The 24,118-nt window shown below is 49.3% G+C and overlaps 2 protein-coding genes across 3 annotated transcripts in view; one reads left to right on the top strand and one right to left on the bottom strand.

The window, feature by feature from the left end:
- Positions 1-782: 782 nt before the first annotated feature.
- rwdd (RWD domain containing 4) lies at positions 783-14,072 on the bottom strand. The gene is made up of 6 exons (XM_055632049.1): positions 13,869-14,072; positions 8,656-8,736; positions 7,365-7,474; positions 5,571-5,721; positions 2,868-2,979; positions 783-1,036 (listed from the first exon to the last, which is right to left on the bottom strand). The coding sequence occupies exons 1-6, from the start codon at positions 13,890-13,892 to the stop codon at positions 849-851; spliced, it is 666 nt and encodes a 221-aa protein (XP_055488024.1). The 5' UTR covers positions 13,893-14,072; the 3' UTR covers positions 783-848.
- Positions 14,073-14,507: 435 nt separating this feature from the next.
- Positions 14,508-24,118, top strand: part of trappc11 (trafficking protein particle complex subunit 11) — a 71,236-nt gene continuing 61,625 nt past the window's right edge. For both annotated transcript variants that reach the window (XM_055632048.1, XM_055632047.1), the window contains exons 1-4: positions 14,508-14,635; positions 21,994-22,220; positions 22,949-23,118; positions 23,893-23,963. In XM_055632048.1, coding sequence (XP_055488023.1) covers positions 22,017-22,220; positions 22,949-23,118; positions 23,893-23,963 — 445 coding nt within the window. In that variant the 5' untranslated portion in view covers positions 14,508-14,635; positions 21,994-22,016. The remainder of the gene's footprint in view (positions 14,636-21,993; positions 22,221-22,948; positions 23,119-23,892; positions 23,964-24,118) is intronic.

Below are 24,118 nucleotides of genomic sequence, written 5' to 3'. Positions count from 1 at the left end.
GTCTGCCATTTTAGTGCAAGAATGTTTCCTTTATTATTCATCATGTTTAGTTTAGTTTAGGGATACAGCATGGAAACAGGCCCTTCGGCTCATCTTGTCCGAGCCGACCATTGGTCACCCATTCCCACTAGTTCTATGTCATCCCACTTTCTTCCCCACTCCCCACACACTGGGGGACAATTGACAGAGGGCAATTAAAATACAAGCCCGCACGTCTTTAGGCTGTGGGAAGCAATAGACAATAGGTGCAGGAGTAGGCCATTTGAGCCAGCACCTCCATTCAATGTGATCATGGTTGATCATCCCCAATCAGTGCCCCGTTCCTGCCTTCTCCCCATATCCCCTGACCCCGCTATTTTTAAGAGCCCTATCTAGCTCTCTCTTGAAAGTATCCAGAGAACCAGCCTCCACCGCCCTGAGGCAGAGAATTCCACAGACTCACAACTCTCTGGGTGAAAAAGAGTTTCCTCGTCTCCGTTCTAAATGGCTTACCCCTTATTCTTAAACTTTGGCCCCTGGTTCTGGGCTCCCCCCCCCCCCCCCAACATCGGGAACACGTTTCCTCCTTCCGGAAACATATTTCCGGAAAACGAAGCACCCGGAGGACACGCTCGTGGTGACATGGAAGACATGCAAACTACGTAGACAGCACCCATGGGCAGGATCGAACGTGGGTATCTGGTGCTGCGTGGCAACGGCTCTACCTGTTGCGCTACTGTGCCACCCCAACATTAAAAAAATCTGTACATTTGTTTAGTGTTATCACCACGTGCACAGAAGTACAGTATGAAGTTTATTTGTCCCGCGCTAACCTTTCAGCGATAAGACTATACACGATTACAATCAAGTCATCCACAGTGGACAGATGCAGGGTGAAGGGAATAACATTTAATACATCTTTTAGTTGAAGGCTTACACCTCATTCTATGATCACATGTGAAAATAGTCACAGTATAATGCTTAAAAATATAAAGTCCATGCTGTACCTTCACGACATCCACCCAATTCCAGCCTCGCGGCAGCTCCCCCTGGTGATCTGGTCAGACAGAACGCAAAGTTATTCTCACCACAAGATCAAAGCACCAGCATTTGCTTCTTTGACAAAACTCTCCTCCATCCTCCCTCCCTTAGAACCGATGTCGCTCTGCCTGTTTTCTCAACTATTGATATTTCTACGGAGGCGTCAGCAAAGATCACGCAGGCTACATGACGGGGAACAGCACAGAAACAGGCCCTTCGGCCCACAATGTCTCCCTTCAGCTATTAAAACTCCAGGGATGAGTGGGTTAACGTATGATGAGCGTTTGACAGCACTGGGCCTTTATTCGCCGGAGTTTCGAAGGTTGAGAGGGGACCTCATTGAAAGCTTACTGAATAGTGAAAGGCGCAGATAGAGTGGATGTGGAGAGGATGTGTCCACTGGTGGGAGAGTCCAGGACTAGAGGTCATAGCCTCAGAATTAAAGGGCGCTCTTTTAGAAAGGCGAGGAGGAACTTCTTTAGTCAGTGGGTGGTTAATCTGTGGAACTCATTGCCACAGAGGGATGTGGAGGCCAAGTCAGTGGATATTTGTAAGGCAGATTTGTAACGTTCATAAGTTATAGGAGTAGAATTAGGACATTCGGCTCTTTGAGTCTACTCCGCCATTCAATCATGCCTAATCTCTGCCTCCAAATCCCATTTTCCTACCTACTCCCCATAACTCTTGACAACCGTTCTAATCAAGAATCTATCTATCTCTGATAGATAGATATGCCATTTATTGTCACTATACTGTACATGTATAGTGACAATAAATGGCATATCTATCTATCAGAGATAGATAGATTCTTGATTAGAACGGTTGTCAAGAGTTATGGGGAGTAGGTAGGAAAATGGGATTTGGAGGCAGAGATTAGGCATGATTGAATGGCGGAGTAGACTCAAAGAGCCGAATGTCCTAATTCTACTCCTATAACTTATGAACGTAAAATGGATGTGGTCTTGATTCATAGCGGTCTGAATAAATAGATTAATAAATAATACCCTGGTGCTGGAATAGTCGCGATCCTTGCGGCAACGTCAAGAACAATTAAAAAAATATATGCTATTGTGACAAACAGCTGTAGAGGACATCGTTGGGCATTTTAAAGGCAGAGATTGACAGATTCTTGATTAGTATGGGTCAGGGGATACGGGGAGAAGGCAGGAGAGGGGGGTTGGGAGGGAAAGATGGATCAGCCACGATCGAATGGTGGAGTAGACTTGATGGGCCGAATATTTTGTGTCTAACCTATATTTAAAACAGATTTGGACAGGTATATTTTTAGGATAGGTTTGCAGGGATATGGGCCAAACGGGACTAGCTCAGGGGCATCTTGGTCTAGGTAGGCTGGAGGGCCTGTTTCCGTTCTGTATGTCTCTATGACTGTGGGCAAGGCGGTTGGTTATAGGTCTGTGGATGGAGTGGGTAAAATTGAGTTATTTATTCTCCTTGGAGTATTCATGCTCGATCCACACAAGGAACTAAAACTACAATGTTACTTTGTTTAAGTTTTACTTTAGTTTAGTTGAAGAGAAGCATGGAAAGAGGGCCCTCAGCCCACTGAGTCCACACTGACCATCGATCGCCCGCCCATTCCAGGTCATCCCACATTTGCATCCACTGGGGGCCAGTAAACAGTGCGCCCTTCGGGATGTGGGCGACAATAGACAAAAGGTGCAGTAGGCCATTCAATGTGATCATGGCTGATCATCCGGTGGAAACTGGAAAACCCAGAGCAAACCCACACAACACATCAATTGCAGAAGCAGCAAAAAGTGACAGTGCACAAACCAAGCTTCATTGCCATCACATAACATTTTAATACTTCATAGCAAAATTCAAACCTGTCTTATCAGCCAACTTTTTCTTTTGAGACTTTGTTAGTTGTTCTTTTTTCTCTTTCTTCTTGGACGATGGAATATTTGAAGGAACAGAATCTTCATTCGTTGACGTAGTCTGTGGAGAAAATATATTTTTATTACACATGTAACATTATTATACTAATATATTTAACCCCTCTGAGAAGTCACTGCAGAAATAGTTCCTCTTTGCTAAAAGCAAGGCAGTTGTGCATGTTCAGAAACATGTGATTGAACATAACATGTTTGTTTTTGTGTTTCTCAAAAGATTCCAGAGATTTCCCCAGTTGTCTTCATCTACATCTCACGCTGCCTCGGCGAGGCCAGCAGCATAATCAAGAACCAGTCGCACCCCGGGTCACCCCCTCTTACATCAGGCAAGAGGGATAGAATTGTGAAAACGCAAACCTCCAGATTCAGAGACAATTTCTTCCCAGCTGTTATCGGGCAACTGAACCATTCTCTCACCAGCTAGAGAGCTGTCCTGACCAACCAACTGCTTCAAATGAGAACCTTGGACTTTACTGGCTTTACTTTGCACTAAACGTTATTCCCCATATCATGTATCTGTACACTGTGAATGGTTTAATTGTAATCATGAATTGTCTTTCCGCTGGCTGGATAGCACGCAACAAAAGCTTTTCACTGTACCTCGGCACACGTGACAATAAACTAAACTATCACAAACTAGTCCAGACCTCTCATCTATCTCGAAACAAGTGACAATAATCTAATAAAGAAGGCCAGGGGAATGAAGCAGGGGGTTCCATTTGAATGTATAAGTTTATGAATGAATGAATGAATGAATGAATGAATAAGTTTATTGGCCAAGTATTCACATACAAGGAATTTGCCTTGGTGCTCCGCCCACAAGTGACAACATGACATACTGTGACAGTTGGGAAAGAAACGTAAAACGTTAAAATTTAATAATAAAGCATTATTGATAAAACATGTGAATTAAAAAGGAGGCTGCAGATTTTTGGTTATTGAGTAGAGCAACTACTTGTGGAAAAAATCTGTTTTTATGTCTGGCTGCGGCAGCTTTGACAGTCTGGAGTCGCCTTCCAGAGGGAAGTGATTCAAAGAGTTTGTGGCCAGGGTGAGAGGGGTCAGAGATGATCTTGCCCGCTCGCTTCCTGGCCCTTGCAGTGTACAGTTCCTAATGGCAGGAAGGTTGCAGCCAACAACCTTCTCAGCTGATCGGACGATTCGCTGCAGCCTCCGGATGTCGTGCTTGGTGGCTGAGCCAAACCAGACCATGATGGAGACGGTGAGAACAGGCTCTACAATGGCCGTGTAGAATTGGACCATCATTGCCTGTGGCAGATTGTGCTTCCTCAGTTGCCGTAGGAAGTACATCCTCTGTTGTGCCTTGTGGAGTCGATGGTAGCCCATTTAAGGTCCATGGAGATGATGGTTCCCAGGAACTTAAAAGACTCCACAGATGTGACTGTGGTGTTGTTGATGGTGAGTGGGGTGAGAGCTCTCCTAAAGTCTACTATCAATTCCACTGTCTTAAGAGCATTGAGGTTGTTGTGATGGCGCCAGGACGCCAGCTGTGTCACTTCCTGTCTATAGGCAGATGATTCTACATCCCGGATCAGACCAATCATGGTTGTGTCGTCTGCAAACCTGAGAAGCTTGACAGAGGTGGCTGTGGAGATGCAATCGTTGGTGTAGAGAGAGTAGAGGAGAGGGGAAAGTGCGCAGCCTTGCGCTGCTCCTATGCTGCCTAATACCCTTAAAAAAAATACCAATACCATTAAAAAACAGATGCTATAAACCTCCTTGGAACAAGTCCATTTTCTGTAGTTTCTATATCTGTTTTCTGTAGCCAACTGTTTTAGATCGAGAAGTCTGAGGGGACTTCCGAACATTATGAAACCCACTTTTAAATGTAAGTTTGATGACTTGCACAATAACACCAGATTTAATAATAACCTACCACCAAAGGACAAGAACACAATTCAAAACCCGATCGTATTTGAGAAATCACATTAAATGTCAATGTTTCTGCAGATCCACCACTGATTTTCTACCACCCTTGGTTCCAGAGCCTTGCCGTATTATCCATTTTGCCGGACAAACAGAAGTCACTGCCTCGGGTGGGAGTGTGGAGTCCGAGAAACATCTGGACTTGAAGTTTTATGGTGCAATTACAGATGTTTCCACTCATGGGAGAGTCTCGTACCAGAGGCCACAGCCTCAAAATAAAAGGACGTACCTTTAAAAAGATGAGGAATGCTGCCTGACCCACTGAGTTACTCCAGCACTGTGAAACATCGCCTATCCACGTTCTCCAGGGATGCTGCCTGACCCGCTGAGTTACTCCAGCACTCTGTGAAACGTCATTTATCCATGTTCTCCACAGATGCTACCTGACCCGCTGAGTTACTCCAGCACTCTGTGAGACGTCACCTATCCATGTTCTCCAGGGATGCTGCCTGACCCACTGAGTTACTCCAGCACTCTGTGAAACGTCATTTATCCATGTTCTCCAGAGATGCTGCCTGACCTGCTGAGTTACTCCAGCATTCTGTGAAACATCACCTATCCACGTTCTCCAGAGATGCTGCCTAACCCTATTGCATCTTTTTTTGAAAACCATCAACTGCAGTTCATCACATCTCCAGTAATTAAGTGTGACTTGCTTTAATTTTATTGCGCTGTTTTACGTTGACGTACCATTGTGTTGACTACTGGCCGGTGGTTTTCCATGAGTTGTTGCTGGTTGTCTTTAGCCCATTCAAATAGCGTGTACATCATGGCAGTCCCGAGGTTTGCTTCAACCTGCTCCTGCAGCATGGCTATTATATTTTGCTTCACTAACGTGGCACTGAGGAGCACACAAAGCAAACATGTAATCCAATTGTCTCCCATATTGAATAATCAAACACGATTCCAATTCATGTTGTGACTTTTACTTGATAACGCGATTAACAATACTTTTTACTTGATAACGTAATCATGTACTGTCTTTCTGCTGACTGGTTAGAATGCAACAAAAGCTTTTCACTGTACCTTGGTACACGTGACAATAAACTCAACTGAAACTGATTCAATAGATTGTGCCAGTTATTTATAAAACTATTTGGAAGTTTGCAACCCTTGTAAATTATATTCAAAGCGTGAAGCGTAATGTTTGTCAGTAAAAATGTTCATAAAGTAAGGCTTTATTAAACTTGGGGGGAAAAGGGCAACATGCTGGAGTAACTTAGTGGGTCAGTCAGCATCTCTGGAGAACATGGATAGGTGACGTTTCACAGAGTGCTGGAGTAACTCAGCAGGTCAGGCAACATCTCTGGAGAACATGGATAGGTGACGTTTCACAGAGGGCTGGAGTACTCAGCGGTCAGGCAGCATCTCTGGAGAACATGGATGGGGGAGGTTGGTTTTTTCATTGGGGGCCAGGCGGGGGGGGGGGGGGGGGGGGGGGGGGGCTGGAGGGGGGGGGAAAGATTGAAGAAGGGGGGGGGTTTTTTTTTTTTTGTTTTATTTTTTTATTTATTCTGATTTTTTTTTTTTTTTTTGTTTTTTTTTTTTTTTTTTTTTTATTTTTTTTTGTTTTTTTTTTTGTTTTTTTTTTTTTTTTTTCTTTATTTTTTTTTTTTTTTTTTTTTTTTTTTTTTTTTTTTTTTTTTATTACTTTTACATTTCTTTTGGGGGGGGGGGGGTGTGTGTGTGTGTGTGGGGGTGTGTGTCTGTGTGTGTGTGCGTGTGTGTGTGTGCGGGCGTGTGTGCGTGTGTGTGTGTGTGCGTGTGTGTGTGGGGGGGGGGGGAAGAAAGCCTGACCAAGAGTGGTAAGACAAAGCATGATAAGTGGACACAGGTGAAGGAGGTGGGGGGTGTTTATTAGGCAAATGGCTGGAGGAAAGGCCAGAGATTATTCTGAAGAAGGGTCCTGACTCGAAGAATTACCTATCCACATTCTCCAGAGATGCTCGTCTGACCCGCTGAGTTATCAGTGGATATTTTTAAGGCAGAGATAGATAGATTATGGATTAGTACAGTGTTAGGGGTTATGTGGAGAAGGCAGGAGAATAGGGTTGGGAGGGAGAGATAGATGAGCCATGATTGAATGGTGGAGTAGACTTGATGGGCCAAATGGCTTAATTCCACTCCTATCACTTATGACCTTATGAGTTACTCCAGTACAGCGTCAACCAGAACACACAAACTCCACACAGACAGCACCCAAAGTCACAATTGAATCTGGGTCTCTGGCGTTGTGAGGGAGCAGCTCTACCATCTGCACCACTGTGCAGCCCAAGGGCAACTAAAAAAGATCTTTCTAGAATGATCATTGTTTTGCCTATACATGTACATTTCATAACAGAATAGAATTAAATTAAGAGCACGTAATCAGTTTGTAATTATGACAATTTTGACAATTCAAAGGCCTCAATAATCCTTATAAAACCGAAATGAGATGAAGAAAGTTGTTCAGCATTCTGTGTGAAATCAGACTAGAACTCTTACATGCCATTGTTGAAGAAGGCATTCAGCGATATTTTTGGGGGCAGTTCCGGGTACATTTCAGGCCATGATATTTCAAGTAGGAAGGCCTTAGGGTCGTCATGGTCACCTATCTAAAACATAACAAAACAAAATAGAAAAGCTACATTTAACATTAGCAATGAAGTGAAGGCAAGGCATGACTAAACAACATTTTATATGCAGAAGATTGACAATTTGATGGAGCAATTCAGCAGGGCAGGCAGCATCTCCGGAAGAAAAGGATAGGTAACATATTGGGTCGGGACCCATCCTCAGACCTGAAGACTTCTTTAGTTTGTCTTGACTTGTTTGTCACATTTCAATGTCGAGTCAAATATCACGCCAAGGTTTTTGACGTGAGGTTTGAGTAATGGGGTAAGGCTTCCAAGGATGCCTGCTATCATTTTGATTGAGTCCGAGGGGCCGAGAAGGATGACCTCAGATTTATTCTCGTTTAATTGGAGGAGGTTCTGGGCCATCCAACACTTTATATCCTCGAGGCAGCGGATAAGGTTAAGCACATTTGATTGGTTTTTGGGCTTCAGGGGGAGATAAGAGGTTTGTATCGTCTGCGTAGCAAACTAGTGGAAACATCCTCTCCACATCCACTCTCAATCCAGGCCTTTCACTATTCCAGCAGTGTGTATGTCTATCTTTGGTATAAAGCAACATCTGTAGTTCTTTGAGTCAACATTTTAAATGTGTTGGATACTCCACTAAACAACCACCTAGTTATTTATTACATAATAAATGTCACCATTTTGTTCAGATACTGCACTTGATTTGTATCCTTCATTTGTAAAGCTGGAGTAACTCAGCGGGTCAGGCAGCATCTCTGGAGAACATGGATACGTGACGTTTCAGAGTGCTAGAGTAACGCAACAGGTCAGGTAGCATCTCTGGAGAAAAAGAATAGGTGACGTATCGGTTCGAGACCCTTCAAGGATGAAGCAGACTTGATGGGCCAAATTCTGTCCCTATGTTTTATGATCTCTAATGGGGTGGGAGATTGCAACTTTCACGTGAAACGCCCTGTTTCAACGAATGCAATCAACCCGGCGTGCACAATCAAATAAGATCAAATAGAACAAGTTGTCCTACTACTTTAGGCTATGCATGCCACGCGCAAGAAGAAGAAGAAGATGATCTCTAATGAATTATGTCCCAACACCTGAACAGGTACATGGATAGGATAGGGTTACAGGGATATGGGCCAAACGCAGGCAAGCGGGACTAGATGAGACATTTGTACCAAACACCATTCTGTACTCACCCGATATTGAAAAGATGTTGGACTAAGTTCTTTAAAACATTCGTCTCCTTCATAAATGGAGCGCAGAACTTCGAGCTCCATCTGAAAGTAACGCATCTAGTTACAAAAGGAACTGCAGATGATCGTTTAAAAAAAAAGACACAAATTCAGTGGGTCAGGCAGCATCTCTGGAGAACATGGGTAGGTGACATTTCACAGAGTGCTGGAGTAATTCAGCGGGTCAGGCAGCATCTCTGGAGAACGTGGATAGGTGATGTTTCAGGTTGCTGGTGGTCCCGACCCAAAATATCACCTATCCAAGTTCTACAGAGATGTTGCCTGACCGGCTGAGTTACTCAAGCACTTTGTCTTTTTTTTCGCATCCAGATACTACAATATTAAGGATAATAAACATTTCTTTAACAGTGAAATCTTTACCTTAGTGAATTAGATTATTTGAATGAAGTTTGAAATGTATTTAAGCTCCCTTCCAGGTAAATAAGGTTTTTTTTTAAATTGCAACCGCTTGCTTCCATCTATTTATGGAAACACTGGTCTTGCAAATGTGGTAGTGCCACATTATTTATGAATCATACTAGTCAACGTGCACCATGTTTAAAAAGGTTTTAGCGGAGAGGGGATATGGGGACAAGGCAGGAACGGGGTATCAGCCATGATCACATTGAATGGCGGTGCTGGCTCAAAGGGCCGAATGGCCTACTCCTGCGTCTATTGTCTACTGTTTTTGACCCAACCACTAGAATGATAATCATAACAGATTCCAAGAAAAATTAATTTGTTAGGATAAATTAACTAAATTAGTGAAAACATTATCAAGTCATAGAGGTTAAGGTGCAGGGGGGGACAGAGGGCAGAGAGGAAGGGGGGGGGGGGGGAAGGGGGGGGAGAGGGGAGAGAGGGGATGGGAGGAAGAAGCGGGGTGGGGGAAGAGAGGGGGGGAGGGGGAGGGGGGAGTCTCGGGGGAGGGACGGATAAGGAGAGAGAGAGGGGAGGAGAGGGGGGGAGAGGGAGGAAGGAGAGGGAGGGGGGGGGAGAGGGGAGGGGGGAAGGGGGGGGAGGAGGAAAGGGGGGGGAAGAGGAGAGGGGAGGAGGAAGAGAGGAGAGGAGAGGGGGGGGAGGGGAGAGGGGGGAGAAGAGGAGGGAGAGGGGGGGGGAGAGGAGGAGGGGAGGAGAGAAGGAGGGAGGAGAGGACAAGGGGGAGAAGGAGGAGGAGAAGGGAGGGAGGAGGAGAGGAGAGGAGAAGGGAGGAGAGAGGGGGGGGAGAGGAGGAGGAGAGGAGAGGAGGAGGAGGACGAAGGAGGAGGAGGAGGAGAGGGAGGAGAGGAGAGAGGGGGGAAGGGGAAGGAGGAGGGGAGGGCAGGGAAGATAGGAAGGAGAGGAGAAGGAGAAGGGAGGAGGAGAGGAGAGGAGAAGGAGGGGGGGCCCAGGGGGAAGAAGGAGGGGAGGAGAGGGGGAGGAGGAGAGGGAGAGAGGAGGAAGGAGAGGAGAGGAGAGAGGGAGAGAGGAGGAGAGGAGGAGGAGAGGGAGAAGAGGGGGAGGGGGAGGAGAAGAGGAAGGAGGAGAGAGGGGGGGGGGAGAGAAGGAGGAGAGGAGCGAGAGGGAGAGGGGAGAAGGGGAGGGGGGGAAGGGGAGAGAGGAGGAGGGAGGAACAGGGAGGGAGGAGAAGGGAGGGGAGACTGGAAAGAGGGGGGATAAGAGAGGAAGAGGAAGGGGAGAGAGGGGGGAGGGAGGAGAGAAGGGGGGAAGGAGGAGGAGGCGAGGGAGGAGAAAGAGGAGAAGGGGGGAAGAGGAGGAGAAGGAGGGGGCAGAGGAGGAGGGGGGAGGAAAATGAAGAGAAGGGAGCGGGGAAAGAGGGAAGGGGAGGAGGAGGAGGGAGAGGGGGGAGGAGGAGGAGAGAGGGGGAGGAGAGGAGAAGGGGGGAGGGGAGGAGGGGAGGGGGAAAGAGGAGAAGGGGGGGGAGCGGAGGAGGAGGGAGGAAAGAGAGAAGGAGACGGGAGGAAGGGGAAGAGGGGCGGAGAGGGAGGGAGGAGGAGGGGGGGAAGAGAGAGGGAGGAAGGAGGGGAGAGGAGGAGGGGAGGGGAGGGAGGAGGAAAGGGAAGGGGGAGAGAAGGAGAGAGGGGGGAGGAGAGAGGGGAGGAGAAGGGGGGGAGAGGGGGGAAGGGGGGGAGAAGAGGAGGAGAAGCGGGGAGAGAGGAGGAGGAGGAGAGAGGGGGGAGAGGGGAGGAGAAGAGAGGGGGAAGAAAGGGGAGGAGGGGGGGGGAGGAGGAGAGGGACGGAAGAGGAGAGGGGGGAGGAGAGGAGAAGGGAAGTGAGAGTGGGGAGGAAGGGGAGGAGAGGGGAGAGGAGAGGAGAGGAGTAGGGAGGTGAGAGTGGAGAGGAGAAGGGAGGAGAAGATAGGAGAGGGGAGAGGAGGGGGGAGGGGTGGAGGGGAGGGGAGAGGAGAGGGGGAGGAGAAGGGGAGGGGAGGGGGAGAGAGAGGGGGAGAGGGAGAAGGGGGAGGAGAGGGAGGAGAAGGAGGGGAGAGAGAGAGGAGGGGAGGGAAGGAGAGGAGGAGGAGGAGGGGAGAGAGGAGGGGGGGGAGAGGGAAGGGGGCGAGAGAGGGAGGATAGAGAGAGGGAGAGGGGAGGGAAGAGAGGAGGGGAAGGGGGGCGGGAGAGGAGAAGAGGAGGGAGGAGGGGCCCAAGGAGGGGAGGGGAAGAGGAGGGGGGAGGAAGAGGAGGGGGAGGAAGGAGGGGAAGGAGGAGGGAAGGAGAAGAGGGGAAGAGGGGAGAGAGGAGGAGGAAGGGGGGGAGGAGAGGAAGGGAGAGGAGAGGAGGAGGAGAAGGGGCGAGAAAGGGGAGGAGGAAGAGGAGGGGGAGAGGGAGGGGAGAGGAGGAGAAGAAGGGAAGGGAAGGGGAAGAGGGGAGGAAAGAGGGGGAGGAGAGGAGAGGGGGAGATGGGGGAGAGGAGGGGAGAGAAGGGAGGTAGAGAGGAGGGAAGGGGGAAGAGAGGGGGAGAAGGAGAGGGGAGGGGAAGGGAAGGAGAGGAAGAGAGGGGAGGGGGAGAGAGGAGAGAGGGAGAATAGAGGCGAAGGGAGGAGGAGGAGGGAGAGAGGAGGGGGGGAAGAGGAGAGAGGAGAGGGAGGGGGGAGGGAGGAGAGGGGGGGGAGGGGGGAGAGAGAGAAGGGGGGACAGGAGGGGAGAGGAGGAGGGAGGGGGAGGAGAGAGGGAAGAAGAGGGGGGAGAGGGGAACGGAGGGAGAGGAAGGGGGAGGGGAGAGGGGGGGAGAGGGGAGAGGAGGAGAGAATAGGAGGAAGGAGGAGGAGGGGGGGGACAGGGGGAGGAGGCAGGAGGAAGGAGAGAGGGGGAGAAGAGGAGAGGAGAGGAGAGAAGAGGATTGGAGGGAGGGGGGGGGAGGAGGGGAGGAGGAGGGAGGGGAGGGGGGAGGAGGGGGAGAGGGGGAAGAGGAAAGGGGAGGGGGGGGGGGAGAGGAGGAGGAGGAAGAGAGAGAACGGGAGGAAGAGGGGAGGGAGGGGAGGGAGAAGGGGGGAGGAGAAGAGGAGGGGGAGATGGAGGAGAGGAGAGAGAAGGGGGGGAGAGGAGCAGAGGGAGGGGGGGGGGGAGGGAGGAGGAGGGGAGGAGAGGAGAGGAGGGGAGAGGGAGGGAGGGAGGAGAGAGGAAAGGAGGGGAGAGAGTGAGGAGAGGAGAAGGAGGGGGAAGGGGAGGGGAGGAGGAGAGGAGAGAGGAGAGGGGAGGGAGAGGAGAGAGGGGGAGAGGAAAGGAGGGGAGGGGGGAAGAGGAGGAGAGGAGAGGAGAGGGAGAGAGAGGAGAGAAGGGAAGAGAGAGAGAGGAGAGGGAGGGAGGGAGAGGAGAGGGGAGGAAGAGGGGGGGCGAGAGAGGAGGGGAGAAGAGAGGAGAGAGACGGAGAGGAGAGAGGGAGAGGAGAGGGGAGAGGGAGGAGAGGGGGGAAGAGGGAGAGAGAAGGGGGGGGGGGGGAGGAGGAGGAGAGGAGAGGGGGGGAAGAGAGAGGAGGAGGAAGGAGGGAGAGGAGGAGAGAGGGAGGGGGATTGGAGGAGAGGAGGGGAGAAGAGAGAGAGAGGAGAGGAGGAGAAAGAGAAAGAGGGGAGGGAGGGGGGGGGGGGGGGGGGGGGGGGGGAGGGGGGGGGGGGAGAAGGGGGGGGGAGAGAAGGGGGGGGAGAGGAGGGAAAGAGAGAGGAGGAGAGAGAGAGAGAGAGAGGAAGGGAGGAGAGAGGAGAGAGAGAGAGGGACAAGGGAGAGAGGAGGAGGAGAGAGACGGGAGAGGGAGGGGGAGAAGAGGGAAGGGAGGGAGAGAGGAGGAGAGGGGAGGGGGAGAGGAGAGAGAGAGGAGAGAGAGAGCGAAGAAGGGGGGGAAGAGAGGGGAGAGGGGGAGGGGGGAGAGACTTCAGGGAGAAAGGGGGGAGGAGAGGGAGGGAGAGGAGGAGAGAGAGGGGAGAAGGGGGAGAAGGAGAAGGGAAGAGAGGAGAAAGAAGAGGAAAAGGGAATAAATAGGAGGAGAGAGGAAGAGAGAGGGGAGGAGAGGAGGAGAGGGAATGAGGAGAAGGGAGGAGGGGGGGGGGGGGAGAGAGAGGGGGAGGGAGGAGGGGGGGGGAGAAGGGAAGGAGAGAGAGAGAGGAGGGGGAAGGGGAGAGAGCAGAAGGAGATAGAAAGGGAAGAGAGGAGAGAAGAGGGAAGAGAGGGGGCGGGAGAGGAGGGAGGGGGGGGAGAAGAGAGGAGGAGGAAGAGGGGGAGAGAGAGGAGAGAGAGAAGGGAAGAGAGAAGAGAAGAGATAGGAGGGGGGAGAGGAGGAGAGGGGGGGAGAGAGGAGGAGGAGAGGAGGGGGACGAGGGGAGAGGGAAAGGGGGGGGGGAGAGAGGAGGAGGAGGGGGAGGCGAAAAGGGGAGGAATAGGAAAGGAGAGAGGAGGAGAAAGGGGGAGAGGAAGGAGGAGAAGGGGGGGGAGAGGGCGGAAGGAGAAGGGCGAGAGGGCAGGAGGGGGGTGGAGAGGAGGAGGGAGGGGGAGAGTGATGACCACTGACAGAGAGGGAAGAGGAAGAAATGGGAGGAAGGAGGAGGGGGAGGAGGGGAGAGGAGGAGGAGGGGGGAGGGGAGAGGGGTAGGAGAAGGAGGGGAGAGGGTGAGGGGAGGGTGAAGTCAGGGAGACCTGTGGGGGGGGGGGAAGGGATCCATTCAGAATCTCCTGTCCCGGACCCCTCACCGTCTGGTCCTCGTTGTCCGCCATCGCGCTTCTCCCCGCGGGCCCGGGCCGGGGCCGGTGTCGGTGTCAGCGTCCACGGCCTCCACGACCCGCCGTCGCCGCCGCCCTTTCACCCCGCGCCGCCGCCGCTGCTGCCGAACGGCCGGTCGGTCGGCCGACCCCCGTCACGTGGTGCGTGTGTGTGTGTGTCTCTGTCTCTGTCCCCGTGGTCCGCCTCAGGCAGCGGGTCCGTCCCCCACTGCCGTCCCCCGGACAACAAACAATAGTCATGTTGCGCCAGAGTCCCTGTGGAGAAACTGAAGAGGAATCATGTGTGACTTTTAGACAAGCATGTCGAGACCCTATGTTCATTCTTAAGTTCTTGACAGTACGTAAATATAATAAAACATTTTTTTAAGGCGTGGCCAAAAAGGATGATGAGCTGTAGATGTCTACAGCAAAGATCCTCTAAGATCTTTGCACAGGAGGGGCAGGTGCATCACTGACATCCCGCCAGCCGATGTCGCTGCTGTCGGGGCTCTCTGTGACGTCACGGGCTCTCTGTGACCCCGCGAGATCCCGCCCCCCGCTTGCGGCAACAGCGGCGCTGAATGGAGGAGCGGGCCGTCACTCAGGGGAGGGCGGTGACGGTGGCGACGTGTTGCGTCACGAAACGGCAAGCACGTCACGTCATGACGTATGGTGTTGTGGTGCGGCCCAAAGATCTTATAGCGGAGAAGATCTTTAGTGCGGCCTGAGGGACAGAGCGGCGGCGGCGGAGCCGGACGGTGAGTGAGGAGGGGAGGGAGAGAGGAGGGAGAGAGGAGGGGGAGAAGAGGGGGGAGAGGAGGGAAGGGAGGGGGTGAAGGTAGGGGAGAAGAGGAAGGAGAGGTAGGGGAGGGGGAGGAGGAGGAGGAGTTGGTGAGTTAGGGAGAGGGGAGGAGGGAGAGGAGAGGGGGGGGAAGGAGTGAGGGATGGACAGAGTGGAGGAAGGGGAGGAGGGAGGAGGGAGGGAGGAGGGGGGTGGAGGAGAATGGGCGGAGGAGGGGGGGTGAAGGAGGAGGGTGGTGAGAGAGGAGAGTGAAGGAGGGAGGGTGGAGGAGAATGTGGAAAGGGGGGGGGAGGTGGGAGAGAGGAGGAGGCATGGAGGGAGGGAGAGAGGAGGGAGGGGAGGGAGAGAGGAAAAGTGAGTCTGGGGAGAGGGTGAGCGAGGGAATAGGAGACTGAGGTAGGAAGTGAATCTGAGTGAGGATTAGAGAGTGAATGAGAGTATTGGTGGAGAGGGGAGAACAGGGAGGGAACAGGGGAGGGGTTAGCGGTGAATGGAGGGGATAAGGGGGGAGGGGGTTCTGGGAGTGGGTATGGAGAGGGAAGGTGAGGGGAAAGGAGGGAGCGAGGGAGAATGGGCTGGGTGTAGGGAGTAGGGGGGTGGACTGAGGTGAGGGTGAGGCCCCCATATCAAAAACTGCCTCCGGGGAGGCGAGTGAGACTCTACCTACACCATCATTCCACTCAATGACTGTCCCAGTAGATGGGAGGGAACCTATACAGGGACCAAGAGCAAAATACTGGCCCACTGCTGGCGTCTGTCTCTGGGATGGGGGAGTGAGGCTGACTCCGTGTCCTTGGATAGGAGTGGGCTTTCAGTCCTAATGTTAGTGATTATCTGGGTTTGCGAGCTTGATTTAAGGGTGAGGTTTGATAGGCTGGGCCCTATTGTCTTTGGAGCGTAGGAGGCTGAGGGGTGACCTTTTTGAGTTGCAGAAGATCATGTGGGCCATGGATAAAGTGAACGCTCAGTCTTTGCCCAGCGTAGAAGATTCTAAAACAAGAGGGCATGGACTTGAGGCGAGAGGGAAAGATGGGTCAAGGGCTGAAGAAGGGCCTCGACCCGAAACGTCACCCATTCATTCTCTCCTGACATGCTGCACGTCCCGCTAAGTTACTCCAGCATTTTATGGCTATCTTAGATTTGAGAGGGACCTCAATGGGAACATTCACCCAGAGAGGTAGCCCGTTTGCGCACTGAGCTGCCAAAGAAAGCTGCAGAAGCAGATATAATTATGATTTTTTTTTTGAAAGGCATTTGGACAGATACAGTGCCCTCCATAGTGTTTGAAGTGTGAGATGTTTGTATTGTGCCGCATGTATCTTAAAATAAACAAAAGTATAGGAATCATTTAATGCAGTTACAGTGCCCTCCACAATGTTTGGGACAAAGACCCATCATTTATTTATTTGCCTCTGTACTCCACAATTGTAATAGAAAAAAAAAAATCGCATGTGGTTAACGTGCATATTGCCACATTTTAATGAAGGCCATTTTTATACATTTTGGTTTCACCATGTAGAAATTACAGCAGTGTTTATACACAGTTCCCCCATTTCAGGGCACCATAATGTTCGGGACACAGCAATGTCATATAAATGAAAGTAGTCATGTTTAGTATTTTGTTGCATATCCTCTGCATGCAATGACTGCTTGAAGTCAGCGATTCATGGACATCACCAGTTGCTGGGTGTCTTCTCAGAAATCTTGGAGAACCCTTCAGGCTGGATCGCTGAGTCTGGGGAGCTGGGGGTGAGCCATGTCTCTGTGAAACGGAACACAGAGCATTCCCTCAGCTCCCTTTGATAAAGCAGTCTTGCCCTTAAGTCCTCCACTTTGTTTTCAAGGCCAGTAGGATAGTAGGGAGAGGGGACCAAAGGCCCCTGCGCTTCATTCTGACCTGAAGTCCTGCCCGACGGCCACGTTTCCGGACACAATGGAGGCTTCCGCTCTCTAACTTCTATAGGTGCACAATAGAGAGCACGCTGACCGGTTGGATTGTGGCTTGGTTCAGCAATTTGAGCGCCCTGGAGAGGAAAAGACTACAAAAAGTAGTAAACACTGCCCACTTCATCATCGGCTCTGACCTTCCTTCCATCGAGAGGATTTATCGCAGTCGCTGCCTCAAAAAGGCTGGCAGTATCATCAAAGACCCACACCATCCTGGCCACACACTCATCTCCCTGCTACCTTCAGGTAGAAGGTACAGGAGCCTGAAGACTGCAACAACCAGGTTCAGGAATAGCTACTTCCCTACAGCCATCAGGCTATTAAACCTGGCTCAGACAAAACTCTGATTATTAATAACAACTTTCTGTTATTTGCACTTTACCAGTTTATTTATTCATGTGTGTATATATTTATATCATGGTATATGGACACATTTATCTGTTTTGTAGTAAATGCCTACTATTTTCTGTGTGCTTAAGCAAAGTAAGAATTTCATTGTCCTATACAGGGACACATGACAATAAACTCACTTGAACTAATAAACATACAATAAGCAACAAAGCATAGCACAACGAGTTAAGATTGATATAAAATAAGATGCAGTTGTTGCAGTTAAAATGAGTAAGCTAGTTTAAAAAGATGGGTTTTAAGAGCAGTTTTGAATTCTGTCATGGAGTCCAGTATGCGGATGTGAGGGGTAGTGAATTCCAAAGTTTAGGTGCAGTGTGGGAGAAGGCCCTGGCACCCATTGTGCTGAGGTTGATGAGTGGGAGTGCCAGTAGACCTGCTGATGAAGGGAGCAGGAGGGGGTATAAGTCTGAAGGAAGTCTGTGAGATAAACTGGAGAAAGGTTATAAAGCGCTTTAAATGTTGATAATACAATTTTATAGTTAATCCTTTGTGACACAGGGAGCCAGTAGAGATGTGATAGGGAATCAGCAGGAGTGTGACATGAACAGTGGACTTTGAGCGTGTGATAATCCGTGCTGCAGAGTTCTGGGTGAGTTGAAGTTGATGAATAAGTTTGTTGGGGATGCCTGCACGGATGGAATTACAGTAGTCAATGCGTGATGTGACCAAAGCATTGACTAGAACTTTCATGGAGTGTTGTGTTGAAGCAGGGCGTAGCCTGGAGATGTTTTGTAGATAGTATAAGGCAAACCAGGAGACATTGTTTATATGACTGGAGAAAGAAGGGTACTGCCCAAGATAACACCAAGGCTCTTAACCTGTGTGGAGACTGGTATGATGGCTTCAGCGATGGGGAGTGAACAGATAATGGTTGTTGAGAGTGTAGATTTAGAGGAGTAGCTCAGTTTTACTACTGTTATGCTTGAGGTACTTGTTTGTCATCCATATCTGTATCTCATGGAGACAGGCAGTGAGAGTACTGGAGGGGACAGTAGAAGCAAAGATCCTATAGCAAGCAGGGTAGATCACTTGACGAAAAAGACGTAGTACGGTCATGGGCAGATTCTTGGGTAATTTTCGGCCCCATTTACGTAACCGGCTTAGTCTCCGCACCAAAGATCTCATAGGATACTAGTGCGGAGACAGAAAACGGTTACGGTAACCTCCTCGCAAAAATAAAAGTTATTTGGGAAAGATCTTCTCATTTTCAGAATTATAATTTTTTAACACAAACTGTTCCCCCTCTTTCCCCCCCCCCAACGCTGATTACACTGCGGGTTGGGTTACTGAAATGGATGAAAAAAAGGCCCACGTTCCGCTCCGTTGCATACTAGACGTCAGCCCATTGCATTTAGAAGGAGTGGTCTATCATGCTTGCTGTCGGATCTTTGAGGAGAAGTGTGCTTAGCGGACACATAAAGTTGTGTAGCATCAGCATGACAATGAAAATGAATACCATGGTGCAGAAAAATGTTGCCAAGAGGGAGGAGGTAGATCATGAACAGGAACGGCCCCAACACTGAACCCTGTGGGACTCCGTGGTGAACTGGAATTTTCTGACCTGTAATTCTGAATCTGTATAAAATGTGTCCTACCTGCAATGTAGGAGGCAAACCACTGATCCACAGTGCCACAGACTCCAATGCTAGCCAGACGATCCATGAAGATCTGATGGGATATAGAAACATAGAAACAAGGAAAATAGGTGCAGGAGGAGGCCCTTCGAGCCAGCACCGCCATTCATTGTGATCATGGCTGATCTTCCCCAATCAATAACCCGTGCCTGCCTTCTCCCCATATCCCTTGATTCCACTAGCTCCTAGAGCTCTATCTAACTCTCTCTTAAATCCATCCAGTGATTTGGCCTCCACTGCCCTCTGGCAGGGAATTCCACAAATTCACAACTCTCTGTTTTTTTTTTTCCTTACCTCAGTCTTAAATGGCCTCCCCTTTATTCTAAGACTATGGCCTCCTGGTTCTGGACTCCCCCAACATTGGGAACATTTTTCTTGTATCTAGCTTGTCCAGTCCTTTTATAATTTTATATGTTTCCATTAGATGCCCCCTCATCTTTCTAAACTCCAGTGAATAAGAGCCGAGTCTTTTCAATCTTTCCTCATATGACAGTCCTGCCATCCCAGGGATCAATCTCATGAACCTACGTTGCATTGCCTCAATCACAAGGATGTCCTTCCACAAATTAGGAGACCAAAACTGTACGCATTACTCCAGATGTGGTCTTACCAGAGCCCTATACAACTGCAGAAGAATCTCTCTACTCCTATACTGAAATCCTCTTGTTATGAAGTATGATATAATATCAAAGGCTGCGGTGTGGTCAAGGAGGATAAGGATACAGAGTAGACCGGAATCAGCTGCACGGAGGATGTCATTGGTGAACTTAACCAGGACTGTTTCAGTGCTGTGTTTGGGGCGGAAGCTAGATTGGAATTGTTCAAAGGTGTTATTGTTTTCAAAGTAGGTCTGTTCAAAGATATTTGTTTGAACTTGAGCAGATAGGATGTGTCTATACACTTCAGAATTCATTATATTACCATCAGCAGTTGTATCATCAATGAAGATAAGTGAGCTAGTACCTTCAGCAGCCATACATACCCAGGCCATAACATCCCCACCACCGTGTTTCACAGATGAGGTGGTATGCTTTGGATCTTGGGCAGTTCCTTCTCTCCTCCATACTTTGCTCTTAACATCACTCTGATGTAAGTTAATCTTCGTCTCATCTGTGCACAAGACCTTTTTCCAGAACTGTGGTTGCTCTTTTAAATACTTCTTGGCAAACTGTAACCTGGCCATCCTATGTTTGCAGTTAACCAGTGGTTTACATCTTGCAGTGTAGCCTCTGTATTTCTGTTCATGAAGTCTTCTGCAGAAAGTAGTCATTGGTGAATCCACACCTGACTCCTGAAGAGTGTTTCTGATCTGTCCGACATGTGTTTGAGGATGTTTCTTTATTATAGAGAGAATTCTTCTGTCATCACCTGTGGAGGTCTTCCTTGGCCTGCCAGTCCCTTTGCGATTAGTAAACTCATCAGTGCTCTCTTCTTAGTGATATTCCAAATAGTTGATTTTGGTAAGCCTAATGTTTGGCTGATGTCCATTAACAGTTTTATTTTTGTTTATCACTCATAATGGCTTATTTGACTTTCATTGGCACAACTTTGATCCTCATGTTGATAAACAGCAATAAAAGTTTCCAAAGGTGATGGAAAGACTAGGTGCTGAGAGCTCGCTTATACCTGCATTAAGGAGACGATTAAACAAACCTGAGCAATTACGAACACCTGTGAAGCCATGTGTCCCAAACATTATGGTGCTCTGAAATGGGGGGACTATGTATAAACACAGCTATAATTTCTACATGGTGAAACCAAAATGTATAAAAATGGCCTTTAATAAAATCTGACGAAGTGCACTTTAACCACATGTGATTTTTTTTCTACATGTCAAATTGTGGAGTACAGAGGCAAATAAATAAATGATGGGTCTTTGGTCCCAACATTTGGAGGGCACTGTATATAGGTAGGAAGGGTTTTCAGAGTAATGTGTCAAATGCAGGCAAACTAGTCCAATATGCCAACTTGAACTCTGAATGAAAATAAAGGAATCTAATTCTGATTCATCTAATTCATCTAATTGGTCGCTTGCTCTCCCCTGGCCTGGTCAATGTCTGTTGTGTTGCTAATGTTTAATTTGATAATTGTCTTGTAAAAGGTTTTGTGATATTGTAACATTATGTTTAGTTTGGAGATACAGAGCGGAAATGGCCCTTGGGGCCTACCGAGTCCGCACCAACCAGCGATCCCTGTACATTAGCACTATTCTGCGCACACTGCACAAACAATTTACAATCTTTGCCGACGCCAATTAACCTACAAACCTTGTATGTCTTTGGAATGTGGGAGGAAACCGTGGGAGGAATGTGGGAATGTCGGAGCACCCGGAGGAAACCAACTCAGGTCACAGAGAGAGCTGACACACTCTGTACAGCACCTGACATCTGGATTGAACCCGGGTCTCTGGCGCTGTAAGGCAACTACTCTACCGCTGTGGCACCGTGCTGCCCAAATTATTGCTGATAAAGGCAATATAAAAACACAAAGCTGTAGCTGTTTATGTAAAGTCTCTCCATCTTATTGCGTTCATCATGGTTCAGGGATAGACACAAAATGCTGGAGTAACTCAGCAGGACAGGCAGCATCTCTGGAGGGAAGGAATGGGTGGAGTTTCTGGACGAGACCTTTCATAACCCTAATTCAAGGTTCTGGGATATTGGTTGAGCTTATTTTAATGAGACTTATGCACATCTAGAGGGATGGAAGTCATTTCTAACCAAATTAAGGGAAAGTTGAATACAATAACCCAACCAGAAATATTAAACAGTACTAGTGTACGGGATGATCTGCTTGGGCCGGATAGCCTGTTTCTGCGCAATATCTCTAAACTAAATAAAAAATAAATGCATTTTCTGCCAAGTGCAATATCCCATTGACTTGCGATTGTAATAAGTTTGAGAAGGAACTGCAGATGCTGGAAAAATCGAAGGGAGATAAAATTGCTGGAGAAACTCAGCAGGTGATGCAACATCTATGGAGCAATGGAATAGGTGACGTTTCGGGTCAAGACCCTTCTTCAGGCTGATGTGCGATGGTGGGGGCGGGAAGAAGGATGTGGGGGCGTGAAGAAGGATGTGGGGTGGGAAGAAGGATGGGGGGGTCCCACATCAGAGTGAAGAAGGGTTTCGACCCGAAACGTCACCTATTCCTTCGCTCCATAGATGCTGCCTCACCCGCTGAGTTTCTCTAGCATTTTAATCTACCTGCGATTGTAATAACATACTTTTCAGCTGTAGTGTTGAAGATGCCGTGTAACTATGCGAACTTTCCAGCCATCTCTTTGTTACCAACCCAACTACTTTATTTTTTTTTATTTTAGATTGTCCAGCATCTATCTGGAAAATGAGGCCAACGCACTGGGACTTTCCGCTGGAGCTTTGTTGCCGACCCATGGCTTTTGTAGCCCTGACGGGCCTTGATGTGACTTACAATGCCATTCACCGAGCCATCTGGGACGCATTCTGTGCCAACAGGCGGGCTGACCGAGTTCCTATATCCTTTAAAGTTCTTGCTGGAGATCACGAATACCCAAAATGCAAACAAAGGGTAAGACTTTAGTGGTGGCATTATCGTTTTGACTTTTTAGACTTTAGTCTTTAGAGATAAAGTGCAGAAACGGCCCTTCGGCTTACGTAGACCGCGCCGACCAGCGATCGCGCCATACACTGGCACTATTCTACGCTCGGGGGGACAATTCACAATTTCACCTACAAGCTTGTGTGTCTTTGGAGTATCTGAAGAAACCAGAGCACCCAGAGAAAACCCACGTGGTCACAGGCAGAAAATACAAACTCCGTACATGCAGTACCCATGGTCAGGATCAAACCCTTATTGCGATAAGGCAGCAACTCTACCGCTGCGCCTACTGGGCCCACCCTATCATCTTGTACCAAAATTCCGAAGATGAGAGGGGTTAAATTGTAAGGAGATGTGCGGGGCAAGTTTTATTGAGGCCGCTGAGTGCCTGGCACGCGCTGCCAGGGGGTAGTGGAAGCAGATATGATAGTGGCATTTAAGAGACTTTAAGAGATAGGCACATGGATATGGAGGAATATTGATTATGTGCTGGCAGCTGAGAATTGGTCTTAGCATCATTTTCGGCACAGAACTGTGGGCCACAGGCCGGTTCCAGCGCTGTGCTCTTTTATGTTCTTGTATAGTCACAGAGCTTAAAATCTTGTCATGTTCGAGGCTTTGAAAATGAATCTGTATCAGGCTCACAAAGTCTGAACTAAACTTTTTTTTGCTGATTATTGCCTTCCTTCCCTTTGCAGAGGACTGCTTATGAGTGGTACATTCCAAAAGGCATCCTTAAAACAGGCTGGATGAACAAACATCTGAACCTGGTGCCGGCACTGGTTGTGGTCTTTTATGAACTCGACTGGGACGAGGCCCAGTGGAAGGAGAAACAGTCTGAGTGTTCCACCAGAGTGGAAATTGTCAGGTAATGTCCCTCCTTGAGTACGCTCGCCCTTGCACTAGTTCTGAATTTCCCAGTTTTGCATCAAGGGGCAAATATACAGAAGCTATTTAACCTACGCCTAAGGGACTTGGGTGGAAGCCAGAGCACTCGGAGACAAACCCACGCAGGTCACGGTAAGAACGTACAAACTCCATACAGACAACACCCGTAGTCGGGATGGAACCCGGGTCTCTGGTGCTGTGAGGCAGCGACTCTACCGCTGCATCACCATGCCGCCCCTCGAGTGAACTGGTGGATTGAGCGGTGAGGGCAGAAGAAGAGGAAGTGGGGTAGCTGGGGTGAGGGGTAAAGTGGGGCGGGAGATTGGTGGAAGCCAAAAAAGGAGCAGATGGAGTCAGAGGGGAGGTTGAAAATGGAGACGGTGGAGGTGCCCCTGTTCCACTTAGGAAACGTGAACGGAAATCTCTGGTGACCTTGCGCCCCACCCAAGGTTTCCACGAGTCGCCAGAGGTTTTGTTCACTTGCCTGGAAAGCCGCGACCGAGGCGTGAGTTGCATCTACTGTTGCTACCGACCACACACACACACACACACACACACACACACACACACACACACACACACACACACACACACACACACACACACACACACACACACACACACACACAACACACACACACACACACACACACACACACACACAGACACAGACACAGCAGATTACACTTGAAGGGCCAAATGGCCTAATTCTGCTCCTCTGTCATTCTATGAACTGTGTATTTTATGCTTCCAGGCAAAGTTTACAGGGAAGAAACACGAAGGTTGCTGTCGTGCTGATACAGAAGAAGACTCCTTTACCTCCAGGTATTTTCATGGCAAATTTTTCCAACATCGGGCAGCTCAGTGGCGCAGCGGTAGAGTTGCTGCCTCACAGCACCAGAGACCTGGGTTCGATCCAGACTACGGGTGCTGTCTGTATGGAGTTTGTACGTTCTCCCTGTGACCCCGTGGGTTTTCTC

This window comes from Leucoraja erinacea, chromosome 3 (assembly GCF_028641065.1).
Source record: "Leucoraja erinacea ecotype New England chromosome 3, Leri_hhj_1, whole genome shotgun sequence".
NCBI lineage: Eukaryota > Metazoa > Chordata > Chondrichthyes > Rajiformes > Rajidae > Leucoraja > Leucoraja erinaceus.
This window is presented reverse-complemented; position numbering and strand designations above follow the sequence as displayed.

Coding starts and splice junctions, on each gene's coding strand:
- rwdd (XM_055632049.1), bottom strand. CDS start 13,892: ATGGCGGACAACGAGGACCAGACG. Junction 7,475..8,655: donor CAACATCTTTTCAATATCGG/GTGAGTACAGAA, acceptor GTTATGTTTTAG/ATAGGTGACCATGACGACCC. Junction 5,722..7,364: donor GCCTTCTTCAACAATGGCAT/GTAAGAGTTCTA, acceptor TGTGCTCCTCAG/TGCCACGTTAGTGAAGCAAA.